This window comes from Zonotrichia leucophrys, chromosome 2 (genome assembly GCF_028769735.1).
Source record: "Zonotrichia leucophrys gambelii isolate GWCS_2022_RI chromosome 2, RI_Zleu_2.0, whole genome shotgun sequence".
Classification (NCBI taxonomy): domain Eukaryota; kingdom Metazoa; phylum Chordata; class Aves; order Passeriformes; family Passerellidae; genus Zonotrichia; species Zonotrichia leucophrys.
Window position 1 is genome coordinate 102,949,010 of NC_088171.1, and position 27,809 is coordinate 102,976,818.

The 27,809-nt window shown below is 37.8% G+C and overlaps 1 protein-coding gene across 1 annotated transcript in view; it reads left to right on the forward strand.

Annotated features, from left to right (window-relative positions):
- The window catches only part of LAMA1 (laminin subunit alpha 1), a 100,103-nt gene that overhangs the window by 36,122 nt on the left and 36,172 nt on the right, over positions 1-27,809 (forward strand). Inside the window, exons 7-30 of the mRNA XM_064705881.1 lie at positions 180-297; positions 1,359-1,537; positions 2,999-3,104; positions 3,610-3,770; positions 6,617-6,757; positions 7,694-7,867; positions 9,430-9,531; positions 10,238-10,449; positions 11,587-11,698; positions 12,606-12,716; positions 13,462-13,589; positions 14,178-14,264; positions 14,514-14,725; positions 15,228-15,334; positions 16,278-16,458; positions 17,696-17,832; positions 21,006-21,242; positions 22,318-22,461; positions 22,814-22,993; positions 23,600-23,785; positions 23,887-24,014; positions 25,036-25,156; positions 25,299-25,436; positions 27,141-27,262. Coding sequence (XP_064561951.1) covers positions 180-297; positions 1,359-1,537; positions 2,999-3,104; positions 3,610-3,770; positions 6,617-6,757; positions 7,694-7,867; positions 9,430-9,531; positions 10,238-10,449; positions 11,587-11,698; positions 12,606-12,716; positions 13,462-13,589; positions 14,178-14,264; positions 14,514-14,725; positions 15,228-15,334; positions 16,278-16,458; positions 17,696-17,832; positions 21,006-21,242; positions 22,318-22,461; positions 22,814-22,993; positions 23,600-23,785; positions 23,887-24,014; positions 25,036-25,156; positions 25,299-25,436; positions 27,141-27,262 — 3,524 coding nt within the window. The remainder of the gene's footprint in view (positions 1-179; positions 298-1,358; positions 1,538-2,998; positions 3,105-3,609; positions 3,771-6,616; positions 6,758-7,693; positions 7,868-9,429; positions 9,532-10,237; positions 10,450-11,586; positions 11,699-12,605; positions 12,717-13,461; positions 13,590-14,177; positions 14,265-14,513; positions 14,726-15,227; positions 15,335-16,277; positions 16,459-17,695; positions 17,833-21,005; positions 21,243-22,317; positions 22,462-22,813; positions 22,994-23,599; positions 23,786-23,886; positions 24,015-25,035; positions 25,157-25,298; positions 25,437-27,140; positions 27,263-27,809) is intronic.

Below are 27,809 nucleotides of genomic sequence, written 5' to 3' on the forward strand. Positions count from 1 at the left end.
GGAAAGGCTATTTCCTAGTAGTTGATGTACCATGGTAGAGCAGTTCAGTGCCACTTGTGGGTATTTGTGGGTCATGCCATTTTTTGGAGTAAGCCTGATACCGAGCAGGCTTTTGGCAAAATTGATTAAATTGTCCATTAAAGAATATTTCAAGAAAGTGGATTTTTTTTTATTCTTAGAAATTGCAGTGCCAGTGTGAACACAACACATGTGGAGAGAGCTGTAACAAGTGCTGTCCAGGCTACCACCAGAAACCATGGAGACCAGGGACCCTTTCTGCTGGGAACAAATGCGAGAGTAAGTAGGCACAGGCATTTAGGTAGCTTCATGAAGTCCTACTGTTCTCTTGTTTTGAGGTTGCTTTCATACAGATCTGTACTAATTCCCCAGAAAAAAACCACAGACTATTAACTGTCTTCATGGGATTGTTCAGAGGTAGAGCACCTATTTCTAATCACAAATGTTCAGATGGTTTTCAATAATCTGTTCAGTGTAACTCCTTGGCTAATGGAGTTACCATGTAGTATAGCTCCCAGAATCTATTTTTCAAAGGGACTTGGGGATTTATTGTACTCCTGTAGAAACTAGCAGATTTGCATCAATCATTTTGTTAGCTGCTTGAAGTGCAGATTTCATCAATTGGTCGTAAATTTTGTCAGATGAAGAACTTTGTTCTTATAACAAATGTTTTGAAAGAAACTCCTTATTGGCAATTACACCTTGGGTTGTCTGATAGATTGACTTAGGCTGTGCCAGTAGGGCTGAATGTGTTCCTAGGGCTAGTTGGTGCATTTTCTCACTTCACATTACTAATGCATAGCACAAGCTGCAGACAATTAAGAACCTATTGGATAAAATTTAAAGTTCCAATGGAAAAGAAATGTTTTTAGTTGAAATCTTTGCACAAGTCATAATACCACTCTTTAAACTTAATAAAATTTATACTTAAGTACTTCTTTGACTTCTCAGATTTTGTCTCTAATATGAGGAAGAGAAGAATTAGGCAGCTTTTCATCTGTAATTCAGAGCACAGAAGAAGGAACAGTTATTGCTAATTGCACACATCACTGTTGACAACAGTGCTGACAAGGTTGTCTTAGCAGGATATACAGAATACTACTAAAACCAGTGCTGTTAAAATGATAATAGTGGTTTTGAAATTTGCTTACTTGCTAAGAAATATAGTGTATTATATCTGATGAAGCACATGGCATTTTAAAGGGGGAAGGCATACTTTTGGGGTCAATTCATGGGCCCTTCTACTTACATTTTAAACTTTGAAAAATGTCAGTATTCTAGGAAATGTTACACAGTGTGAATAAGAAAAAAACATTGATTTCTTTTCCGTTCCTTCTCAGAATGTAACTGTCATAACAAAGCAGAAGATTGTTATTACAACCAGAGTATTGCAGATCAGAAAAGGAGCATGGATATTCATGGCCAGTTTATAGGAGGTGGTGTGTGTTTAAACTGTACTCAACATACTACTGGGATCAACTGTGAAATGTGTGCTGATGGATATTTTAGACCACAAGAAGTAAGATTTAGAAAATACCATTCTAATGTTTTGGTGAATTATAATATTGTATCATGCCTGTTTCAGCTGATTGTGATTAATATATTGGTATTTTATTAGTTGCAGAATAGCTAAGAACTATAGAGGTTTGTTTTTTTTTTGTAAATGACTTAATGCCAAAACTTTCAGAAAAAAACCAAAATCCTTGTCCAGTTGTGTAGGAGGGCAAATCAAGATGTTGGAGAAGAAAATTATAAAGGAAAATTACATTTGATATCCTAGTGTGGAAATGTACATATTCTGATAGGAAATCGATTTCTCCTGTGGGTAAAGCTCTAAAAAGGTCCAAAGTATTAAAGTTTCACTGCCTCCAAAATTATGTACCATCCTCTATCAGCCCATTTCAACCAGCGTTAAAAAGGACCTGGCTCGAAGATTAAAATCTTTGGCTCATAAGAGGTTGCAACAAATGCTCTTCTTGATAAGATTGTTGCAGAACTTGTGCTCTGAGTGTACTTTCCAGTGTCACTCTTTGGAAAAAGGGCATAAACTCTACAAGACATTTGTTAAGATGTGGCTGACAGAGTTAAACATATGAACTTATGTAACTTAGTATTGCATATAACTGCAATGTTAGAGGTCTCTGTATAATGGGACATTCTGAACTAAGTTTCTACTTCACAAGGTCTTGCTTTGGAAGGTTCATGCATATTTTGAAAAAATACTTTAAAAATCTGGCATAAATTGGTGCAGAGGGCAAGGGTGAGTCCCTAGGAGTATGGGTGTACAGCAGTTACAGCTCATCCAAAGAAGCAAATTGTGTCTCAGAGCTGCTGTAAAAAGCATTGAAGAAAGGTCTTTGATCAATTCATAGCCATTAAATGTGAGGTCATTACTGGTTTGCTTTAGAGCTGAAGCACCTCAAAGGACAGTTTTCCCTGCAAAAAACCAACATATTTCCATATGATTTTCACTGCCTTATATTTAAAAGATTTATAGATCATGAAGGCAGAATGAGTCTTTATTAATAGATAAACTGTCCTTCCATTGAACACAGAGTCAAGGATTTCTTTAATTTCCTTCCTCTTTGAACCAGAATGTCTTTGCAAAAAGCATCCACTCTTGTCTTAAACATTTCCATATCTTTTGGCAAACCTTCACAGTGGTTAATTGCTGTTACTTAAAAAAAAAAGTCTATTTATGCTGAATGTGTCAGACTTCAGCTTCCAGCCATTAGCAGTTACTATATCTTTGTGCTATTGAAGATCAACTTTTGTTCCCACATTTAAGCTTTTTGTAGACTGCAATCCCCTGATCCTTCTGCTTGCTGAAGTTAGACTAGTCCTTTTATCTATTGCCCCATATTATCTTTTTCCAGTCTTTATTCGTTTTAGCTTTGGTGATTGAAGACAGGAAACAGATGTAACTCTACTGTTCCCAGTTAATAATTTGAGAATTTGGCAGTGAACTTTTATTTTACAGGTTTCTCCCTATGAGGATCACCCCTGCTATCCCTGTGACTGTGACCCCTTTGGCTCTCTGAGTTCTGTCTGTGTTAAAGATGAGCACCATTCTGACTCCCAGCGTGGTAAGGAAACAGCAAATGCCTTTTCCCTGAACTTCCAGTCTGGCTGGAGGTCATTGAAGTTGAGGGAACACTATCTACCTTTGAGTGGCTGCCTTTTAGATACCACTTCAAAACACTGGTAAATCTTTGCGAAGGTGAGGCTGAGGCCATGAAATAACATAATTTCATGATTTTAAGGTATGTCAGGTCCCTGAACGTGTTCTCCTGTGGGGATTGTGGGCTCCTACTGTGTAAAACAATGTGAGGTGTTGAGATCTAACACTGTTGTTTGTGAATGCTGTTACAGCTGTAACAAAATTCATTTTGCTGCAATTTCTGTGCATTTCATTCTTTAAATGTGAAAAATAGATGGTGAGACTGATCTTGAGCCAAGTATCTGTGGAATATGGCATGGAGTGTAATAAAAAAGGAATGCTAAATTTTTTGTACCCTCTGACACATCTTACATCCAGCCTATTGCCTGCTCTGATTTTTCTTTTTTTCCCCTCTACTTTTGCCATTCAAGGCACTTGGCCAGGCCAGTGTCAGTGCAGGGAAGGTTATGCAGGAGAGAAGTGTGATCGCTGTGCGTTTGGGTATCGGGGCTACCCGAACTGCCTGCGTTGTAACTGCAGCCTGGCTGGGAGCATCAATGAAGATCCATGCACGGAGCCTTGTCTTTGCAAAGTGAGTACTAAACTTCCACTTTTGTTCAACATGGAATCTCTGGTTTATTAACTCCTTTTTAATAGTGAAATTACTTCAGTTACTGGGGACATCACTTCCTTTATAAGATATAACCTGGTGTACACCTGACAGCCTAGAACTCAAAACTACTAATTATTCTCTGTACTGAAAAATATGGTAATTTATGTTGTGTAGTTCTGTATGTTACTAATACAACATTTGCTATAATAATTGGCCAGACTGATGTTAAAATGAAATAAAACCTGTACATGTGTGAGGCAGTCATAGAGAGTGAGAATGCCTAGCTGGGTTTGGTTTTAGGAATGAGCTGATATTTCTCTTCAAAGCCACTGATTGCTTGTAAACAAATGCTGTGTTTAAAACATCTGCTTTGTGTAAAGAAACAGCAGGCATTTGGAAAGAACTATTGGAACACTTGCACTAGACATATGTATGAAATATGGTTTAATTATTCAATTACAAAATATAAACCATAAAAATGTTTAAAAAGAGAGCAGTTTTGCAGCATTTTATTTTTTGGTAAATATCCAAACCTCTTAAAATTTCTTGCAGCTGTAGATTCCATTGAATTTTATTAAAAAACTGTGTTAATATTTAAAGAAGTTACTCAATTTTCTAAACCAAACATTGGAGCAGTTTATGTATTTGTTGCCAAATATGATAGCAAACAGGAGCCAAAGATAACATAGTATGTTTGACAATTCTTCTGAAAATTCAGTCCTTCTGCAAAATTTATATGATCCAAAAAAATCAAACCTGTATAAATAACAACACTGTGGAAAAACAAAATGGCTCAAATTGCCAATTTAAATACGCAAAAGGAGAGAAGTGCCTGATTTTGAGTCAGGGTAGCACTGTATCAGCCAATGCAGCTAACTAGTGAAATTTCTTTTATAAATTGGACTAGAAACTGCCCCTTTTCAGTGCTGCTGTGGGCATGAGCCTGGCGTACAGAATTTTTAGGCCAGATTACAGAGAGCGTCACCAGCCAGCGGACCACCTACGGAGATGAAAGGAGAAAAGTTGTGCACTCCAAATATCAAATGAAGGAAACAGGATTTCTAAGTCTTTGCAGACTCTATTCTTCTTTTATATAGTGCATTTTGTGATATTTGATCTTTCCTGGAACACAGCTCTTGAGTTCTAGTCATTGGGTGAGATTTTTATTTTTCATTAAGAAATAAATAATTTCTGTCCAATAATGTTAGACAGTGAAATGTTTGATCCAAATCCATTCTGAAGACTGAGAAATAAAAAAGCTGAAAAGAGCATATAAACAGTATTCTTGTAAAAATTCAAGATTTTAAGTTCTCATTATCTCAGGGGGCACTTTACCTGAGATTTTTCCCAAGTTTGCCTACAAGCAAATAGAAGGAGCCATCCTCAACCTTTGCGTCAGAACTGGAGATCATAAGTTTTTAATATGCTTTGCAAATACAGGTTGTACTTTGCTTACAAAAAGACATAATCTGGCTGTGTAGAGAGGTTTTATGTAATCTTGACATGCCAAACACTGTTCCAGCAGGAAAGACAGTTGGAAGTCTCAGATTTCTCTCTGATAAGCCTGAAATATACTCCATAGGACCAGATCTGATAAAAGTCTGCAATCTGGGGTGATTCTTGTGACTGAAGTGAAGTTACCCTGGTTACTGCTTCTGGAATCAGATTTTGGTCCGCAGGCTTTGCATTTCACATGGCCATGCAGAGCTTGTATAGGCCTCTTCAAAACAGTAAGGCAGTTGTTCTTCATAGGATGCTTGCAGTCTTAGTGTCCTAACTATATGTATCAGGGAACTTTGTGAGGTGTTCTGTAAAGTTCTTTTTGCCTTTGCAGTGGAGTTTTCCCATAATTGAAAGCAAAGGTTGAGATTGGAGAGTGTGTTCAGGTCTTGTCCTATACAAAGCTAGGACATTATAAGAATCTTGTCTCTGGCAGTAGGAAATGTTCTGTATCTTAGTGTGTGAAAATGGCCATGGAGATCCGCTATTTACACAGCTTTGTGGGTATTTATCAAACATTTTCTCTGCTGGTTTGTTTGTCAGCAGCAATTGTCTAAACTTTTTTAAAGAAATAGTCGTGTTTGCTGCACAAATTTTATGAGAACAGAATACTGGGTGCACTGTTTTGGATTTTTTTTTCCCTATAAATTCTGCATTGAAAGATGTTTGTAGCTGTATGCTCTGAGCTACCCAATTTGCATGGCAGAATACGAATGAAAGGAGCTAAAGGAGTGCAGCATCTTTACTTCTGGAGCAGGAGTTTCTGGACCTTAGCCAGAGTGTATTGGGTGGAAGAGTTGCCAGCTATCATAGTGTGGTGCTGTTCCAGAAGCAGGTGGCAGCAGTAGTGGGCATCACAGCATCAATACTAGGAGATGGCTGAGAAAGTATTCTGGCTGTGGTGGCTCCTAGAGCCTGGCCTTAAAGGTGAACTTTCTGGATTCTATCTGGTGAGATATCTGAAAGGTAATCTGCATTTAGAAAAGTGAGATCTTTCTCCAGAGCAATCTACAAAGTCAAGCTACAAGAGAAGTAGACTGGCAAGCTGGAAGAAGCTTTTCAAACCCTGCCTGTGTGTTGAAATTTTACTACAATAGAACCCTTGCTGGGACTTGTTTAGATTTTGATGAACTGGCAGATTCTGATGAATTTTTCCAATCAGTTTCAGTTTTGAAGCTCTGAGTCTTATTCAATAATCCTGCTGTGCTGAAATGTGTTTTCTTTTACAACCTTCTGAATGCTGTTATGTCTAAATCCCGCCTAATCCATGGTATTTGTTACCATAATAATGCTGATGTGAACCAAATGTTATATGCCTTTGACAGAAAAATGTAGAAGGTGAAAACTGTGATCTCTGTAAACCAGGATTCTACAATTTGCAAGAAAGAAATCCTCAGGGCTGCACAGAGTGTTTTTGCTTTGGTGTTTCTGATGTCTGTGACAGTCTTACATGGCCCATCAGTCAGGTATGTAAATGTTATGTCCATGACCTAATATTCTTGCTTCAGGTAGCTGCAAAATGTACTGTATTTCTCTTTGACGTGTGCCCAAGTTAGCTTCAAATTCTGGAGTGTGTCTCTTTACAGAGGAATGGATTTCCAGTATCATTGGGCAGCTCTGAGATAGTCAGCAACTCATCCCAGTGCAGTCTTTGGCCCTGCTGGCTTGCAGTCATATCAGAAGCATTGAGTAGTGAAGACTGCCATAATGCATTGGAAAAATGAATTTTTTTCTGACTGTTAAAGTTTTTTTTCATGCTGAAGAGATAAATCCAAGCCTGTTTGCTTCACAATATGGCCAGTATTGTTTCTTAGCAAAGTGTTTATAAAGAGCACTGTTTTCTGATTAGACAGTTCTTGAGTTATGGGGCTTTGGGGCCACTCTTTTCCACCCATAAGGATTTTTCCTTATGCATCTTTGCACAGCTAGCTACACTTTGATCTCCTGTTTTGTGTGCAACAAAAAGGGAGGAAAACATATCAAATTGACTGAAATTCTAAGATGATTGAATAAAACTCTCTCTGTGAGAAGAACAAAGTTCTCTCATCTTGGTCCCTCTTCTGGGGCTGTAGTTTTTGCTTTCCTCCAGCTCAGCCCTATCTATAAATGGGGACAGTTGGCCTTGAAGCCTTTGAAATTCTGTGTTTCTGTCTCAGGGAGCTGCATAGGTGTAATGTTAATTTTGTTGGAAGGCTGAAAATCAAACTCATTATATTTTTGTTCATATCGAATAGAGAGGTGGAGACCATCCTAGACTGAAGTGGCATATTTGCATATGTTGGTGTCAGCTTGGCTAATGGAAGTGCTCTACATCCATCAGTTTGAATGAATATCTAGGAAGAGGTGAATGCTTTCTCAGTGACACAACTGCCTGACATTCATTAATATTACTATTCTTGCAGATTTCAGACATGACTGGATGGCTTGTTACTGATCTGTACAAGGCAAGGAGTGTGCAGCCTCAGCGAAGCCAATTTGATGGACCCCATCAAATAAGCATTAACAACACTGAGGCTGTGAAAGTACTGAAAAATACTTATTACTGGTCAGCACCTGAGGCATATCTAGGAAATAAAGTAAGTACTCAGCTAAGTGTCAGAACTCTTTCATAGGTTCTATTGCTCTAAATATAAAGTTTCTATAATTAAATCTTGCATATTAAAGCTTGCACTCAGTATTACTGAACTTCTCACTGTATCTTTGCTTTTTAAATCAGAATGTTCCTGTGCAGACATTCCCAGTACTCTCTTTTTGTACTTTGAGTTCATCCATCTCTCCACTTCCTTTCCTTCCTATCCTTGACACAATATAATCTCTCTTGACTGTTACTGACTTATATGGTCAAATTTCCCATGCACTTGATTCCTATCCCAAAACTTACACCCTAATGTCCAGTCATAGTGGAGCAGACGGATCCATTAAAATCTCTTGCCTGCTTCTTATCCATCTTCTGTTTCCAAATAACTAGTGTTTAATTTTTTCCCTGTTTACTAGCTAAAGCTCTGGGTGTCCTGGTTTTTGCAGCAGAATCATAGAATATTTGAGGTTGGAAGGGACCCCTGGGGGTCATCTTGCTCAAACTCTGTCCTCAAGTAAGGACACCTAGAACAGATTAACCACTACCATAATCAAAGAGCTGCTTCTGAGTATCTCCAACAATGGAGTCTCCACAACCTCTCTGAGCAACCTGTGCCACTGCTTGGGCACCCTCACAATAAATGTTTCCTGATGTTCAGCAGGAACCTCCTGTATTTCAGGTTGTGGTCATTTCCTCTCTTCCTGGCACTTTGCGCCACTGAAAAGAGCAAAGCGCCATCTTCTCTGCACCCTCTCTTAAGGAGTTTGTATATATAGATAAGATCTCTCTGAGCCTTTTGTAGGTGGGACAGTCCTGCTACTCTTGGACTTCCTTATATGAAAGATGCTTCAGGCTATTAATCATTTAGTGGCCCTTTGCTGGACTCTTTCCAGTCCACCTCTCTCTAGCACTGGGAGGCTCTGAACTGGAGTCAGAACTCCAGCTGTGGTGTCACCAGTGGAGAGCAGAGGAGATCCTTGCATCCTTACCTGTAATTATTTTCAGTCCACTCTCTCTGCCCATGCAGCTGTGTTTATTATTAGTATGGGGACACAATAAATGAAAACAAGTGTAAGAAGTGTAACATTAAGGAGCAGATTTTGCACAGGACTACACTCACTCAAATTCTGATTTCTTATTCATTTAATATAGGTCTAACTGTTTGTTAACTTACTTTGTAGTAGTCAGCAGCAGATGTGGGGCTAAGGACCCTGAAAAGTGGTGCATGGAATGTGAAAAACTCCCACATGCTGTGCCCCTTGGCTAGGATGATAATGTACACCTCAGCTGTCTGATCAGAGTCCTGTTAGTGTTTCACTGAATGAGGGCACTTATCTGTATCACCTGTAGAGCCTTGAGCTAGCTCTCACCACCTGCACAGCAAAACAAGCCAGCTCTTGTCCCTGTGCTGACACTCATGGCATGTTAAACTTTTTCTGTAAAGTGGTATTTGTAAGCCTACAACTGTCTAATAATTTGGACATTGTACTGACCCATGTAATTTCTTTGTGTTGGCTGGAGGTTGTCATGTTGTTAAGACTTTGCTTTTTGTTATTTCAGCTCACAGCTTTTAGTGGAGACTTGAAGTATACAGTATCTTACGACATTCCAATGGAAAGTGTGGACAGTGATATAGTGTCTAGTGTGGATGTCATCATTCAGGTGGATTTTTTTTTCAGCTTCTTACTATTCAGATGTTATTAAGAATCTATGAAGGGGTTAAAAAATAAAATAATATTTCTATACTAGTAGTTTTGTCAGTTTCAAGTCCATAAATGTCACTATCAAAATTTTATTACTACTCATTTCTCTGATTATCTAATCCATGCCATACTAATTTTAAATGCTAAATACCTAGAATTTAATCTGTTTGTATATGGGTGAGTTGCTTATTACCAAATGTACAAAGCTGTGTTTACAAAACAAACTACAATAAACTGGAAAGACTTATGCCTATGAAAGATGTGAGTATGCTTGCTGATTGCTTACTTTTCTAGATTTATGTTGCAGTTAAAAAGTAAGGCTCTATAATGAATCCAGGCATCTCCAAAACCATAATTTTTTATATGTACTTAGCAATAGAACAAAAGAAGAAGGAAATTCTGTTTTATAGAGGTATTAGATTTTTGCAATTTAGTTTATTCTTTTACAAAAGAATTCTGAAGTCTCTGAACCGAGAGAGAATGGGATTGTGGTCTTGAAGCCACAGAAAATGTTGACCTTTTACTTACTTTTTCTTAATGCAAGGAATTTATTTTGATTGCCTCTTCTCTGTGTTACATGGATGTGTATTTGATGCTAAATGTTACTGCTTAATAAAATTTTCATGCAAATATGGAAAATATTTTCTCTTGTCCTTCAATTTCAGGGTAACGGGCATATTCTGAGCACAAGAGCAGCAGGCTTGTCATTACAGCCATATGAGGAGTATTCTAATTCAGTGAGACTTGTAGCAGACAATTTCATAGAGTTTAATACAAAAAAGGCAATAGACCGAGAAATGCTGATGACTGTTCTGGCAAATGTGACCCATCTTCTCATCAGAGCCAATTACAACATTGCCAAAAAAGCTGTGTACAGGTAAGTGAGGTAAAATATTCAAGTTAATGTATATACTTCTGTTATTTTTCTGTATATGAATCATGATTCTTAGTGGCAGTATTCCTGAAGTTTTATATTAATAGTGTTGTTTATTGAATTTTCTTAAGACCAGTTTTTGTCTGTAAGTCATATAGAGTGTGTGGTAAGGGACATGTGATTTTAAAGATATCTGATAGCAATGTTGTCTTCTGCTTTAAAGTAGTAGTACATAAAAGCCTTATTACAATGGCTCCTTTTTAGGGGGAAATGCCTCCAGAACTCCCTACATTATGCTTATTTGGGTATGTGGCAGTTAATCCATCACTGACTATTGAAAAACTATCAATAAAGATATTGATTGTAATTTCTTTTGATGCTTGTTTGTGGATATTACTGAGACTCATCTCTAAGGGAGTTCTTAATAGGAAAATTAGGCTGCAATGGATTAGCTGATCATTCTACAGTCTCAAAGCAGCATTGGTACTACCTGTGTGAGACCTTATAGATCTTTGTTTCACCTCTTCTCCAAGATACAGGAATAAAATGGTATTGCTCTCAAGGGAATCAGCTTCATCATTTACTTAATTTCCTTACACTCACTGACAGCCTTTCTTCCTCATTCCCTAATTAGAGGATGGTACTAATAACACTAAAGTTATGGATTCAAATCCCATATGGGCCATTTATTTAAGAGCTGGACTTTGATGATCCCTTTCAACTCAAAATATTCTGTGAATATTCTGTCATTTGGTAGCATTTTGTGTCAATAAAATAGGAACTGATACCAAATTTGCTTTGTGCACCCACACCACTCTGGTGAAATTTATGTTCATTTAGGGATAGTGAGTTTGTCTTTATGGGATATTTGTAAAGATTTCTTACAAAAATGTGTAAGACAACCTCCTGTGACTGAGGAGATTGTCTCTTCCAGTAACAATAATGATAACAGGAGACATCTGGAAATGCTGTGGTAAGAATATGATCACAGACTTCTTGGAAAAGAGATCTGTGCCTGTTCCTCGGTTGTCCCTGCCAGGGAGCAGTGCTCAGTAGAGTTACCTCCCCAGAAGGAAACTGTCTTGCTGAAGATCAAGTCTGGGGAAACAAATGTTGTGATGTTTTCCTGCTTAACCCTAGGCTGGACTCTGTGACCCTGGATACTGCAAGTGCAAATGTTATAGATCTTTCTTCAGCTCCAGATGTGGAATTCTGTGAATGTCCTCAGGGTTACACAGGATTATCCTGCGAGGTAACATCTTACAGTGTTTTGTGAATGCAAAATTATCTCCTGTTGTAAAGGATCTAGGTTTAAAGGCAGGCTGCCTTTAGTTAAACTGCCATTAAAGTGTATGTTCTGTGGTGAATTGCTGCCTACTATACTTTATGCAATCCTGAAGGTATTTTCTTTCAGCTACTCTAAATAGGATTTTAAACTTACTTCTTGAATTATTTTCATGGCACTAAAATATGATGATGTGCTTCAAAATATCAGTGTTTCAGGGGAAGCAGCTGTTAAAGCTCTGTGAAGCTATTTTGAGCTTACCTTACTCATTAATAGCACTTTTTCTGGAGCCGGATATGTTCAGTTTATTCCTATAATGTGCCATTAAGTTTATGGAGGCAATGAGGAGCCTTAGCAGGGAGGAATGCTGGATTTTGGAAGAGCCCACAAGGGTGAAATGCATTGTGCAAGGTGGTGTCTTGTGTATCTGTAAATGGAAGATTTAGAGCGGCACAGTCCTACTGCAGAATAGCAGGAATTATTTTGACAAATAATTTCAATATGAAAATACTGAAATTGTGCTGTAGCATTGTTAATGATTCTGCAGAGGTGGTAGAATATCTTTTCTATTGTCCCATAATAAGGAATTTCACATATTAAACCACACAAAAGTTAACTTTCATGCCTCCAGGGAACAAAGGGATGAATCAAAGTTTTATGGAGCTAATTCTTATCCCCTTTATCCAGTGCAAGTAAAAAACAACCACTTGAAAAGAGCTACAGTGACATCAATAGGGTTAAAATGACAATTCAGTTACCACAGTGTGAAAGGGTTGCATGGTGGGTGGTCAGAAGTGCACTCTCTGAAAAAGTTTTGATGTGTATTTTCAGCACACATAATGCTACTGCTTTTTCTCCCTTCATTCCTTTTTAGTCGTGTCTGCCTGGGTACTACCGTGTGGATGGAATACTCTTTGGGGGCATTTGTCAGCCCTGCAAGTGCAATGGGCATGCAACTGAGTGTGACATTCACGGTGTTTGCTTTGTAAGTCATCCTGCAAAATTCTGTGTTTTAAGCATCTATTTGGGAGTTAAGAGAGCATTTTGACTGTGGGAGTCAAGTTTACAGTGAGCATAATTTCAAGCTGTGGGTACCAAGTGTTTATTTTTGTTGGTTTTCATTGTTTAGTTCAGAGTATGTTTCAAGACTCCATTATTGTGTTTTCCAATAAACAATTTGTTTCAGTTTATCATTTCAAGTGGGGCATAGTCAGAACTAATACAAAAATGTCATCATATACTGGCTGATAAAAATCTTGATTTTGCTTGCTGCAGGTTCCTGAAAAGAATCAATTTAAGCGGTGAATATCTGTTTTCAGATATATGTGCATCTTCTGTGACTAACACCAGTGGAAATTGCACATTACCTTGTGAAGAGAAAATTTAGCTCTCAGATCTCTTCTGAAAATTAAAGGTTACTAAACACCAGTAAAAACTATTTAAGTTTGTTACTGCAAATGTGCGCAATATGTGAAATACATTTAAGTATGTGTATAAGTAATGTGGCTGGTTTCATAAAGTATATTCTAAAATGTAGGAAAAACCAATCAGGATTTTCATAACTCAGAAAAAAAAATCAATCACTTATTTTCAGAGTTCTAGGCAGTTCTTCATGGCTTGAAGAATGGCTTCCTTGGATGTCATGCTGCATGCAGACTGGTGTAGAAGTCCCTCAGGGGCCGAAAAACCATCAAGAGAAAATACAAAAAGATTTTTTCCATGTCTCACAGGCTTGTCAACACAACACAACAGGACCTTTCTGTGATCAGTGCTTGCCTGGCTTCTATGGAAATCCATCCCAAGGAACATCTGCGGACTGCCGGCCCTGTGCATGTCCTCTGAGTTCTGCTGCAAACAAGTAAGCTTCTTATGCAAGACTGTCTTTTGGATCTTCAGCAAAAACAGAAAGTGAGAAAAAGAAAAATATCATGACATCTGAAGGAGAAAGAAAAGGAATTTTTTTTCTTCATCTTTGTTTGTGTATATCTCATAGAAGCATTATTTTTCGAGGCAGTCTAAATATATAGACTAGGCTAAGACAGGCTGAGTGAACTGTTACGATTTTGCATGGTGGATGAAAGTAATAATTCAACCTATCCTTGAACTTTGCACAAAAACCATGTTAACTTCCTTGTTTTTTCAGAAAACAGTAGAAGGACAGAAGTGTTGTATATGACAAAAAGTAACTCAGTACAGCAATTGTACTGCTGTGCTAGAATGAAAGCCAAGTTTTAAAATCTTGTTTTTAAAAGAAAAAAACTCAAGAATTTTTTAAAATTATATATGTTTATTTTGACACATTATAATGTTAAAAGTATTGATAAATTAGGACAAGTTGCAATTGTGTGTTTATATAGCTAGGTGCAAGGAAGGGTGGATATTGAATGTTTGCAGAAGTCTTGTTATTCTGTGCATTGATACCAGCTGCCATAAATTTTGTTAATAGTTTCAGTCCCACTTGCCAGCTGAGTGAAGAAGGTGGAATTGTCTGTGACAAATGTCTTCCAGGCTATACTGGTTCTCAGTGTGAAAGGTATGTACACTAATTTTGGCTGAAACATCTGTGTCATTGCCATCCCTAGGTGTTCATCATCCTATCTTCCTTCTGTTGTTCATACCACATGTACAGAACATTCCTAATAACATTTTTCTTCTTATTTAGTCTTTCATTGTAATACAGAGACACTTTAGATTAGAATTTAACAGGAAAAACTCCCTTCAGTGAGGAGAGTGTATGATGTGACCACACTTCAGCTGACAAAGTTTTTAAACTCTGATGCAGGTGTGCTAATGGTTACTATGGGAATCCTCTTATGGCTGGACAGTCGTGTGCTCCTTGTGAATGCAATGGCAATGTAGACCCTCAAGAAGAGGGCCACTGTGATCCCTTCACAGGACAGTGCCTGAAATGTCTGGGGAACACAGCAGGTCACCACTGTGAAAAGTGTGCTGATGGCTATTATGGGGATGCGGTGATTGACAAAAACTGTCATGGTAAGTTGTTATTTTTATTACTCTCAACATTTAACGAACAAAAAAATGTAGTGCTTATGTGCCAAATGGATGGGAACATGTGCACCTTTGCTGAAAGAGTTAATCTTCAAGTTGTGAATTGGCAAGTGCAGGTTGAAAACTGTGGGGTTGGGTTAGGCTGAGGGAGGAAATGTATTATGTTAGGGTTTTATACTTGGTAACTCTGGAACTTATTGGTTTGCTTAACACTGTCCCTCCAGTGACATGCTGGATACATTTCCTATTTCTGAATGTCACATATAGGGCTGGAAGAAAAAAACTTCTCAAATACAGATATTCAGAGATGTTTTGTTTTTTAAATTTTAGTCCAAATGCACAGGCATTTCTGTGGTATATTAGCATCTATGGGACATAAACAGATGAAAGACATCATATACCAGATTTTGAATTCTGTATAACAACAAATGCCTACAGGTACACCTGATTAATTTTTTAATTTGGCTTCTTTTTGTCTGAACACAAGCCTGTGCCTGCCACGTGAATGGCTCCCTTTCAAGTACTTGTCACCATGAGACAGGTGTCTGCTCCTGCAAATCAAATGTATTTGGAGAAAGATGTGATAAATGCTTGGTAAGCAGATATATTGCCTGTTGCTAATGTATAGATTTTCTTGCCTTCCTCTTTATCTACAGATTGTGATTTGAACAGATACAGAGAATAGCGGCAAATAGATTAGGGGGAGAAGGGCCTATGGAGTCGAGACCAAAGTTTTTGTGGCTGGAAATTGCTCTGCATGTGCTCCATGCAGATGTGAAGCTGTGTAATTGACTCAGCACCCTCCTGCATAGGGCTGTTTAGGCTGGTGCTGACAGTGTGCAGTCAGAAGCCAAACCAAACTATTAACAAACCTGAAGGGATCTTAGAGCTGTGCTTCTGTGAAATGAAGTCTGAGTGGGGAATACCTGAAGAAATGTGGTTGGTGATAATACATACATCATGGCTGAATGCCAACAAGGGATTCAGCTGAAAGGCAGGCCTGTTATAGCAACATGCAGATATTCACTGTTGATACAAACCAGCAGTTTCCAGTCTCTGCTAAGTGTAGAACTACATCAGAGACCAGAGCAGGAAATCTGTGCCCAGTTACTGCCTTTTGTGCCAGCCCAGCTGAATGACTTTGAGCACACGTGTACCCTGGGTCAGTGACCTGCCCTGTTCTAGGCTTTCATTCATAGTCACAGGTATCTGTGCTTGATCAGCACAGCCCACCCTCATCTCATGCAAATCTTTAAATTAAAATAACATCAGGCTCCAAAACATAGTGTTTTCCTTGTGAGATTAAGGACCATGAGAGCATTTCAGGGTTGAGTTTTTCATCTGAGGGCATGTTGCTTTATAGCTGGCAACGGTGAAGACATAATGCCAGGGAGTCTTTCCACAGCAGTCAACAGTGCTGGCCAAGATTCATGCAGGTCAGATATCATGGGGAGTAAACAAGAGAAAACAAGTGTATATTGTAGCATTTTCAAAAATTTATGAAACAGTACAGATCTATTTATTTCTTCTCCAACAGAATGGGTATTATGGGCTGCTTACTGGGCTTGGCTGTGTTCCCTGCAACTGCAGTCAGTTTGGCTCGGTGTCTGAAGACTGCAGTGATCAGGGGCAGTGTCACTGTGTGCCAGGAGTGGCTGGAGAGAAGTGTGACCGCTGTGCTCATGGCTTTTACGCATTCCAGGATGGTGGCTGCACACGTAAGCTCTAATCCACGACCCTCCCAGAGTTTGTCTGGAATTTCTTTCAGCAATATATTGTATGTTGAACTCTGGCAAAGGTCGCTTGTTGTGATGATGATACAGAAGAATCTGTAGGAAGGTCTACTAATACTTTGATTAAGCTAGGGAACAAAACGTTTCTTTGCTTACTCTGTGGCTCCTTTTAAAAGGTGGTGACTATGAAATAACTCATAAAGGGTACATCAGAGAAATATTACATCCTCAATGGCTCCTTTGTCTCTTTATTACAAAACCCTTCAGTCCTTCAAAGAGAATGAAACCTTTTATTTCTGCAGTTGGGAAAATGAAGATCTGCGCCTAAAGATTTTTACTTTATTTTTTTTTCATTTAAATCTTAAATATGTAATTCATACTTTGATATTAAGTCATTGGCTCTGTTTTCCCATCATCACCTGGACATATGCAATTTTTAGTCATGATAAGGAAGAAATTGTTCATATAAAAGGAGAACATGCCATCAAAACCTAATTTTTCATGTTAGTAAGATGCCCTTTTCAATACTGTATAGCTAAAGGAATGCCTGCCCTTTCTCCAGCCAGACAAAACTACTTTTTTCATGCCTCAAAAAGTACATTAAAATTAAATATGCAGTGAGATTGTGATAAGATTTTTTTGAAATGAATATACTTTTTCTAACTAAGAATCAAAGATTCCTTGGGTACCTTTAATAATTTCATTATTGGAAAATACTTAGATGTTAACAAAAAGATTAATAAAATCACTTAACTGAAATTCTGCTTTTTAACTGGAATAGTGTTTTGTTTCTTAAATAGCCAAGTAGTTAGTTATTATAAAAATAGTTATCCATCCCTATTATTCAATTCTTGAGCATTAATCCTTTCACCTGCTTGAGAACATTAGCTTATCTCCTGATGAGTTTTGTCTGTCGTAGAAAAATTTTCCTACAAATGTACTCTACTCCAAAAGTAACTTTATTTGGTCTTGTTGATCCCCCTGTGAAAGTGCTCCCCTGCTTTTTGAAACACCAAATAAGCTAAAATAATAGGCTTCCAGTAAAAAGATGAAATGTCACTGTGGTCATGATTTGTTTCTCAGTGATTAGGGATGGCAAGAAGTTCCTCATGGAACAGACAAATGTACTGCATAAAAAAAGTAAGACTATTGGCGGTCTTGGAATTTCTTCTCTGTAGTAAAATGTGAATAAAGTTACCATTTGGTCCTGTTTTTCTTGCAGCCTGTGACTGTGCCCATACTCAGAACAACTGTAATGCTGATTCTGGCCAATGCATTTGTCCCCCTCACACTCAGGGACAGAAGTGTGAACTCTGTGAAGAAAATTACTGGGGACTCTCTCCTAAACTTGGTTGCAAGGTATGGTAGGCTGGGTGAAAAGCCATGGCTGTTAAAAACAATTTGCCTTATAAAAATGTCAGAAATTGACTCTTTTTTTGATAAACATGGTCTTTATTCTGTCTCAATGTTAATGCAACATGCTCACATTAAAACAAAAACCAGCAAAACAACAGGTGGCACAATTGTTTATTGAGGAACCTTCTAAGAGGGCTGCCTTTGAAAATACTATCAGAGTGCTTATTCTGGATAGGTGCATAGTTCACACTGAGATTGTGAGGTGTGTATTCTAACATTTAGGTGTTGAAATGGTGATACTAAACCAGATTTATAGCAGCACAGCAAGGGGTAACTGGGAACGTAGTTTCTGTGCAAATCAGGAAGTGATAATAATACAGATTTAAGAGTATTGGAAGTGTCTTGAAAGTTACTGCAGGCATTTTTTCTGAAAATTTATAATTTAAATGGTATAATGTAGTTAATGTTTCATGGATGGAACATTGGTATCTCCCATTATCTCACCTTAATGCTTATGATTAAGCAATAAAATGCCAAGTCAGTGAAGATCCAAGGAACAGCATCCATTTATGCCTTTAGGTTTATGCAGTAAATTCCTGTCAGGTATGGCATTGGTCCAAACATTTTATCAATGTTGAGATTTTAAGAAGCCTCAATTACATGAATGTAATTGGGTAACTTCAGTGGAGAAACCACAAATACAATCAACTTGACAAAGTCTGTCATTACATGCAGTAAGTATTTAAGTGTCAGCCAAATTGGTATCCTTTTTCTCTCTTTAATTTTTTAGAGTAAGGATGATAAAGTAGTCCTAATAAGTCTTCAGAGTTAACCATCTTAGTGATTTATAGTTGGCAACTGGTCTTTAAACAATGGCTTTGTTAGCTGTCAGCTTACTGTCATTCTTACCTAAGGTACTGCAAGTACAATGTGCTGGTCCTTCTGCATTTCCTTTGATGTGTTCATTTCATAGGGCGATTCCACAGCACTTGCCAATCATCAGGGGCAATTAAATATGCAGTTACTCAGTTTTTCTAGGTTATTTATAATTCCTTTTTGTTGCAATATCACAGTAATGAATGTGAAATATTATAAAGTATTTTAGATTCCTTCTTGATGCAACAAACAGTAACATGATCTCCAGATAATAGTCCCAACAGAGGGATATACCCTATAATGAATAGTCAGATGTGGTAGTTTAAGATCAGGAGCAATGTCTTCTGGCAAATCCAGGAGAGACTCTGTGTGTGCTCTCTACATGGATGAAATTGGGGAGATGCTGAGAAGCCCAGACTGTCTGGTTTTGCAACACAGGATTAATAAGTGGTTACTTTATCTGGCTCTGTTTCTAGAGGTTTTCTTGATATTTAGTATCCATTTCTGGGCGCAGTAGTGTAGCAGAGCTGTAGTCTTGTTTAGATTGCAATCCTTTTCATGTGTCCTGGCAGCACAGTGTATTGTACCTTAGAGTCTTATCTTTACCACAAGTAGCCAGAGATTGAATACCTGTGAATCTATCCTAGAATTTGATGTTCAGAGCTGTGGACCTTTACTGATACCTGAGAGCTGAAGTTGTCAACCCGTGTAACCATAAAGTGTCATTAAAGTAGGCATTATAGTACCCGGTGCTAGAGTAAAAACTGCTTAATACAAGGAGTGCCATGGGTAACCAGCAAAATTGTGAGGAATGCAAAAGGATAGACAGTAATTCTTCTGGAACTTGTGGGTCTTGGCATGCAGGACTTGGCAAGGTAAAGGTTTTTCATCTCAAAGAGAGCTGATGAGCAAAATAACTCAGGAAAAATGCTCACAGTAGATGGTGATAGATTGAATGTACTTTTTGCCTGTTCAGTTAAAAATAACCACAGACCAAAACTATGTTTGCGAAGTAACCACAGATAAGAAATTAAAAGTGAAGGCTAATCCAGACTGCTTCAAAAAAGAATGACAAATAAAGTACACCTGTCCGATTTTCGGCTGTTTGGATGGCCTGGAAAGGCCCGGGATGACCTTGGGGCAGCCCGCGTTTCAAAGGACGAGAAGAGGCTTCAGTTCTTTTCTCGGTCTCGGTGTTTATTAATTGTTTATCTGAAAGATTTTCTCTCGGCCCGACAGAGGTCTGCTCAGCAGCCAGCCATGAGCACACTCCCCTGCCCTCCGGGCGGTCACCTATCTTTATACCCAAAGTTACGTGTACAATATTTATCATTTTTCCCCAATACCTTTCACCCTTATTGCCCGGTGCACTTTTAGTAATGACCAATCCCAAAGTGCCACCATCACCACAGAAGATGGAGGAGAAGAAGAAGGAGAAGGACAGGACACGCCCCAATTCCTCCATCTTACTTCTCTAAACCCCCCTGTACAGAAATCCTAAACCCTGTGTTTCACTCTCTAATTAACTAATCCCTTCACCATTCACCCCGGTGAAACCCTCCTATCCTCATACAGGTGTCGTCTCCCGTGTAGGATCAAAGTCCAGCCACCAAACACCTCTGGCAACACTCCAGGACTCCCGAGCCCCCCAAGGGTGGCCTCGGTGACTCGGCACCTCAGTCCTGAGGTGCTGAGATCCCACATACACCCACTTTGCATGTTTGTAATACCGGGCTCATATTACTGATTGCATAGTGAAGGATGCACTCTGTCAGGAAACAGTTCTTGGTTCTTCATCAAATAGTACAAGTAGCTTGAGCATGGTGCAGAAGCTATTAATGCTTCTTGAAATCTTAACAGAATGTTAGTTTTAAGAGTTTCCTTTCTGTCGTATTTATAAAATGATGATACAGATTTCTTTCATTCAGCCTTTATACAAGATTATTTTATTTACTTGCTGTACTCAATTACTAGTACTGTAAATTAAGTATTTTGGATATACTTTTGTTTTCTGGAACAGATTCCTTCAACTCCTTTGGTTCCCAACCCATATTTGGGAACCAACAAAGCTTCTAACTTTTTGCCATCCACTGTTTACTGCAAATGCAGTTCTTTGCTAAAAAAACAAACCAGACAACCACATTTCTGTGTGGAATTTCTTCCCTTTTATTATTGTACAGTATTTGTTGACAAACAATGAGTTTTAAGGGTCATTTTAAAATTTATTGTGATGTTTCACTTGTAAAAAAAATTTTTTTTAAAGATCTGCTATTTATGAACCTTTCTTCTCTTCTGCTAAGGCTTGCAACTGTAGCAGCGCTGGTTCAGCCAGTCCCCAGTGCGATGTGTTGACAGGCCAATGCCAGTGCAAAACTGAATTTGGAGGGCGAGACTGTTCCAGGTGTGCCTTGGGCCACAGGGACTACCCAGACTGTGTTGCCTGTGACTGTGATTTGAGTGGAACCAAAGCAGAGACGTGTAATGGCACCGAAGGAGTTTGTGGTTGTGAAGAAGAAACTGGTGTCTGCACCTGCAAGGTACCGAGTCATTCAGCCCCTTCTGGGAAAGCATTAGTGCTTCCTAGACATTGAGTCAAGGAAGATACCAGCCTGAAAGGACTTCAGAAGGCAATCTCCATCATTTATGAGTACAACTAGATCATTGCTAAAGAATTTCCTGTGACAAATCTTACTATTAGGAAAAATTCAAAACCATTGAAGATTTTCAGTTTGTACACATTTGGTTTTATTAGGTATGGGAGCAACACATTAGTTCAGATGATGCAGCCTGCTTTTTTGAATATTCAAATTATAATCTCAGTGTTTTTTAAAATACATTTATGTGGTGAATTTGAATTAATTTCCTTTGCTGGAACCAAAGACAATGCTTAAGAATAACTCAGATATATTGCTAACAATGAATTCAAATATTCTTGTATATAGGGAAGGAAACATTAAAAACACAGATAGTATGGCTATTTCTGAAAAGACGGGAATCATTTCTTGAAAAACTGAGTGATAGAAAACTTACTTCAAGACAACAAATTTATTCCTTCATAGGTGTCTGTCCAGTCTCTGGTTAAAGGTACCATTGGGCATTGACTGTAGTTTTGGGTGTTTCTTGAGGTTCAGCTTACCACTTTGGAATTGAGTGCAAAAATAGACCCTTGGGAATAGATCCCTTGATTCCTATTCATACTAAGCATTTTATTTGCCTTTTAGAGCTCATTTTTCAGATGCAGGTTTGGGAGGAAATTCTGTCTTGAGTTGAAAATACATAGCTGTTAATTTTTGATAGACAGTCAAATATATGAGCTTAAGTTAAATGTTCTGTGGTTGTTTGTGGGGAGTTTTGTGTATGTGGATTTTGGTTTTTTTCGGGGGTTTTTTGTTTTTTTTTTTTTTTTCTTTAAGAAAGAAAGCAAAATAGCATTGGAAAATAATGCAAAAAGTAATGTACTTCACGGTAAAACAGATTGCATACAGTAATTGATATTCTGCTATGTAGTTTATGTAGCAACTAGTTTTTCTTCAAAAAATAATCATCTTTCATTTAGGTAGTGAAGTATTATGAGTGTACTGTTACTTTTTTTTTTTTTTTAATATCTTCCAGGAAAATGTTTTTGGTCTACAATGCAGTGAGTGTAAACCTGGAACTTTTGGTCTGTCTGCTAACAATGCACTAGGATGTACTCCATGCTTCTGTTTTGGGATGTCCACATCTTGTTCAGAACTAGAAGACCATGTGAGAATTCCTGTAAGTAAAGCAATATAATCACACAGAGACAATTTGCTGTTATCCTCATGTTAGGTGTCACGCTGGTGTGCACATTTAATGGACCAGGCTGAGTGTCCTGACTGGCTTATGGGGCCAGTGGCACAGGTCAGAACAGAAATGAAGGCAAGTGGTGAATGGTCATACTCTTATTACTGGAACCTTGTGTTTCCCTCTTCACTTCTTAAAAAAGTAAATATCAGGCGTGTTTTCCAGTTGTTTGGATTAGGCATTTATTACTCTTAAGATGGATTATTGACTGTTTCAAAGCATCTGAAATTGTTAACAGGATATTTTGTTTGATTATTTGAATCTTTTGCTCTTTGTGTTGCAGATAACATTAACTCCAGATCAGGCTATTCTGCATGTAGTAGCCCAGAGTAACCTGACTGGAACAGTGGAAGGAGTATTTTCACAATTTCCTGATGTTTTATTGGATGCTGCCATAGTCAGAAAATACTTAAATACAGAAACATTTTACTGGAAGTTGCCAGAGCAGTTTCAGGGAGACCAGGTAAGAACATTATATAATTGGAATGATTTGTGAATAACTTTGTTTTCTGATAGACTGTCCTTTGCTCTAGAATAGTAACTTTATCTTCATAAGATATTTCTATGTTAGTTCTATTCTTGTAGGTCCTAATATTGTAATTATTCAGTGACAGAACTCACATATAGCAAGCACAAGCAATATATTTGCATTACCCTTTCCTAACAAGATTTTTCTTGACCCTATAAATTGGTAACACCCATATTTAATTACATCACAGTTTCTGTGGGGGACTAAACAGTGATATATTTGGCATTTTAGAAGCCTAAAAAAAATTTCAACCTTGATGCTAGAGTCACTATATAGATCATAGAATCTGTATTGCTTAGGAATTGAATGTAAATTGAGTGCATACCTTGAGAGGGTCTAGTTAAAGAAACTAAGACTGCTTTTTAGAAATATGTATTTAGCCTTGGTGGAAAAGCGACTGAGTTTAAGTCAGTTTTCATGTTTTGTTGCCAATTCTTCAATGGACTGGCAGTTTTTCAGTCTACAGGTGATTTTAAGATATTTTCAACTTGTAGCTCAGACCTTAGAATAAATAATAGTTATAATTTTTAATCCAAACAGCTCATGGCCTATGGAGGGAAGCTGAGATATACTGTTGCCTTTTATGCTTTGGATGGCTTTGGAACCTCAAATTTTGAGCCACAGATTCTAATGAAAGGAGGTCATGCCAGTAAGTTGGTCATCTATGTCGACATCCCTTCTCCAGAAAATGGAGTGAGAACTGACAAGGAAGTGGAAATGAAGGAGGTAAGCCAAAACACAGCATTACCTTGAAGTAAACATTAATGTTCCTGGTTTTAATAATAAATAAATAAATAAATGATAATAAATGTGTTATCTTTCCCTAGGATTCTTGGAAGTATTTTAACTCTGTGTCTGACGAGCCTGTCGTACGTTCTGACTTCATGTCTGTGCTCAGCAATGTTGAATACATCCTTATCAGGGCAGCTTATGGCCAAGGATTACAGCAAAGCAGGTAAAGCAACCTCTGCCTGCATTTATTTATTGTACTGTATTTACTGTAATTTAATTTACAAATAGCCCCAACTGAGCTGTACAGTAAAGGCTTACCCTAGAGAAATTTACAATTTTCTATTTATGACTTCTGCTTTTCTTCTGACAAAAAAAATCATGACTTTTAATTGCAGCAAAATCCCTCTTGAATTTATGAAACACTAAATGACTATGCTGCTTACTTTGATAGCAAAACACACAAAGGAGAACAGGCTGATGCACTGTTCTGCAGGAATGATGATATAGTTAAATAATTTATATTTTCTAAAATATTCCATTTCCATCTAATTTTATGGATGTTGAATTTTCTGTTTCTTTTATCAGTTGAAGCACATGGTCTGCAGAGTTCTTGGGTTTGCATCAATCTAGGTGTCTCCTGTAGCTTGAAACACTCTCGGCAGTGGTAATAAAGTAGTCCTAGCTCAGAATAGTAGCATGTTATTACCATTTTATCCAGAACTGTTACTAATGAGAGGGAGGGGATGGGATATCATCCTTTTATCTGTCAATCTCAATCTGGAAACAAAAAAGACAAGCAAAGGTGCATCCAGTGAAAACCCAATGTCTCTATGTTTTCACAGCTGTGAAGAAGTCTGATTCCACCTCCAAATTTTGTACTTTCTTTGATTCACATGCCCTCAATCATCTTTTTGTTAGCTCTGTCCAAAATTGTGGCACATGACAAATGTATTTGTCTAATATTTCTGAGGAAGAATTACATACCATTGCATGGTGGGTTTGGGAAGTCTTCCACACTGACAGGGGAGGGATCAGCCTTTATTACTTTTAATAATTTCTGATGTGTTTGGTTGTACATTCTTAAATTCCATAAATAAGTAAAAATCTTCAGGTTTTGAGATGTTTGCATGGAAATTATGGAAGATGATATATTGTAGCCCTACCCTCAAAGCCTGAAAATGTTTTTGGATCTTGTTTTCATGCTTCTTAAGATGTTCACACTCTCTTCTGCATATATCTCGTAGAATTGCAAATATCTCAATGGAAATTGCAGTCAAGTTTGAAGAAATGCATCTAGGCAGACCTCCAGCTTATCTTGTAGAGCAATGTAGGTGTCCTGCTGGTTACACTGGATTGTCCTGCCAGGTACTGAACCCTTGAATCCTTTTTGTGCGTCTAATAGTGTGAAAGTGAAAAAAAAAATACTTTAATGGCTTTTAAAATTGTTGCTGCTGTTGATAGCTGTGATAATTTCTTTAAAATTTTACTTTACTCCCCTTGCAACTAGAGCTGTGCTCCAGGATACTACAGGGGGAAGCATACAGAACTCAGTGTAAGAGAGCCTCACACTCTGATAGCACCTTGTGTGCCATGTCAGTGCAACAACCACAGTGAAACCTGTGATCCTGACACAGGGAAGTGCTTGGTATGTACATCTTACACATTCTTCTATTGATTTCACCTGAGGGAAATGGCAATGACCTGTCCAAGGAGTTTTTAGGAGAAGTATACAGCTGTACTACTTGGATAAAATGGTTTTTTTTTAAATTTTTTTCCCCCAACTCTGAAAAATGGCAAATCTGAATAGTTTCCCTTATGGTCCATTCAGTAAAATTAGCAAGATTTTGGGGCATTGACATACTCAAAATCATTAATTATTTTAATTTAAATTTTAATATTATTTCTATATTGGTTGAATTTGTCTGTTTTTCTGTGAGACTTTTTGGGCTTCTGGACAAGATCTGCTTAGGCACACAAAAAAAAAAAGGATGCAGTAGGCCATTCTGCACCACAGACTTAAATCAAAGGTAAATTCTTTCTCAGGAAGAGAATCCTCTGGGCAGCTTTAAATGAGGCTTTTTTTTAAATGCACAGAGACTATAGTATTGTAGGGATATGCCTCAGCTAAGTTGATTTGCTCACTTTTCTCATTTTATCCCAAAGGTTGCAAAGAAGGGTCACATATGACTAACACATTTCCTCTCTCTTGTGGTCTGACAGGCCATGGACAGCAAATTCTCAGCTAACCAAATAAGACATACTAAATCCATTCCCTGGCATTGCTTAGTATTTTTTTCTAATTATTTCCCCCCAGCTGCTTTATTTTTCCAGTGGTGACTGGGTTAATTCAAAGTCGACTTCTGCTGAATTCATTCTTGAAATTGGTTTTTAAGTGAGTTTCTTTAGTCCTTCAGGCTTTTCTAAGCCATTCTTTTGCTTTCAGGTTGGTACACAAGTATGTATCTCATGAGTAAGAACTAAGGTTCTCACTTTTGCAAGGCTAAGATGCATAGGTCTTTCACAGAGGTGAATATTCATCATTCTTCCTCTTAGTTTCTTGTTGAGGGTTAGCAAGTCATCTGTGTCTTTGGATTACTGCTCAGGCATTTCCAGCTGAGTGGAGAAGGCAAGAGAGTTGGTTTTCACCTGACTTCTGCTCCCATAAAATAAGAGGTTGCTTTGCTACTGTTTACCTCACCAACCAACCTAAAATACTCACCAGCAGGTATATGAAATACAGAATAAGAAAAAAGAAAGGTTAAAAGAAAAAAGGAGAGGGAAAGCAGAAAAATGTTTTTGTTTACTCAGGGGACTAGTCAGTTAAATTGTTTATAATACCAATTTAGTGTTTTAATATTAACAGCACTGATTACTGATCAGTACTCTTGAAAAATAAAATGTAGTGTCTGTTAATCCTAGCTGGGAATAGTCCTCAGCATTTGCTGAAATACTGAAACAGAAAAGTGAGGTATTCTGTTTAAGTTTTCCTTTTTGTTTGTTTGTTTCTTTCTTTTGGTTAGATTTTTTGTTTTGGGTTTTTTTTTTAGGACTTTTTGTTTTGTACTGTGATTTCCTGACCTGAGTTGATTAATAGTAGCAAAAATACATAGATTTTATGGAAATTTAAAAAAGAAATTAGGTCAGCCTGATGCCTGAAGGGGCATTCACATAAGAGAAAATATGCTGGCATTCTGTTTGCATAAAAAGTTTTTTCACTCAGAGAATGCTGACCAGGGGGTAGTGACATGTAGCGATCATTGTTGGAATCTGTACACATGTATTGATAAAGTAGATAAAGTTATTCCTGTTGTTTATTGTTGTTTTAAACCCTCTGAATTTCGTGTCTCAGAACTGCAGAGATTACACAGTTGGTGATTACTGCAGTGCTTGTGCCCCAGGCTACTACGGGAAGGTAACTGGATCTGCCAGTGACTGCTCTCCCTGTGCTTGTCCCAGAGCAAACCCTGTCAGGTAACCAGGACTTACTAAATCCAGTGCACATTTTACCATTCCCATTTCTTGTGTTGTTTGTCCAACCTCCTACTCCTTCTGCTCCTCCTACACTATGAGAGTAGGGGTTGGTTATTGTTATATGTCCTTAGTTTTTATACATTTGAATGCTGCCTATTTTTATTTAGTAAATGGAGCTTGCATTCTGAGCTGTACTAGTATGAAACTGAACTGAACTGTATGAAATTTTAAAATAAAAAGATTAGGTGATAGATGAGTAATTTTTTTCTCTAAGACTATAACAAACACATAGACTGTTTTACAGATAGTTGGCTAAGTTGCTGTGACATTGTTTAGTATCAAATGTGAGTCTCCTTCTTCATTCAGAGAACACTACTTTTGTATTTACAAAGATTCAAGCCATCCCCACTCAATGCAGGAACTTTTCATGAGATCAGTCCACGGGGAAGAACAAACACTCTTTTGTCTGAAATTTATACATCTGCTTGTTTGGTAGAGGCACAGTTAACATTGCATTTTGAAAGACAAAATGCTGAACAGGCTGGTT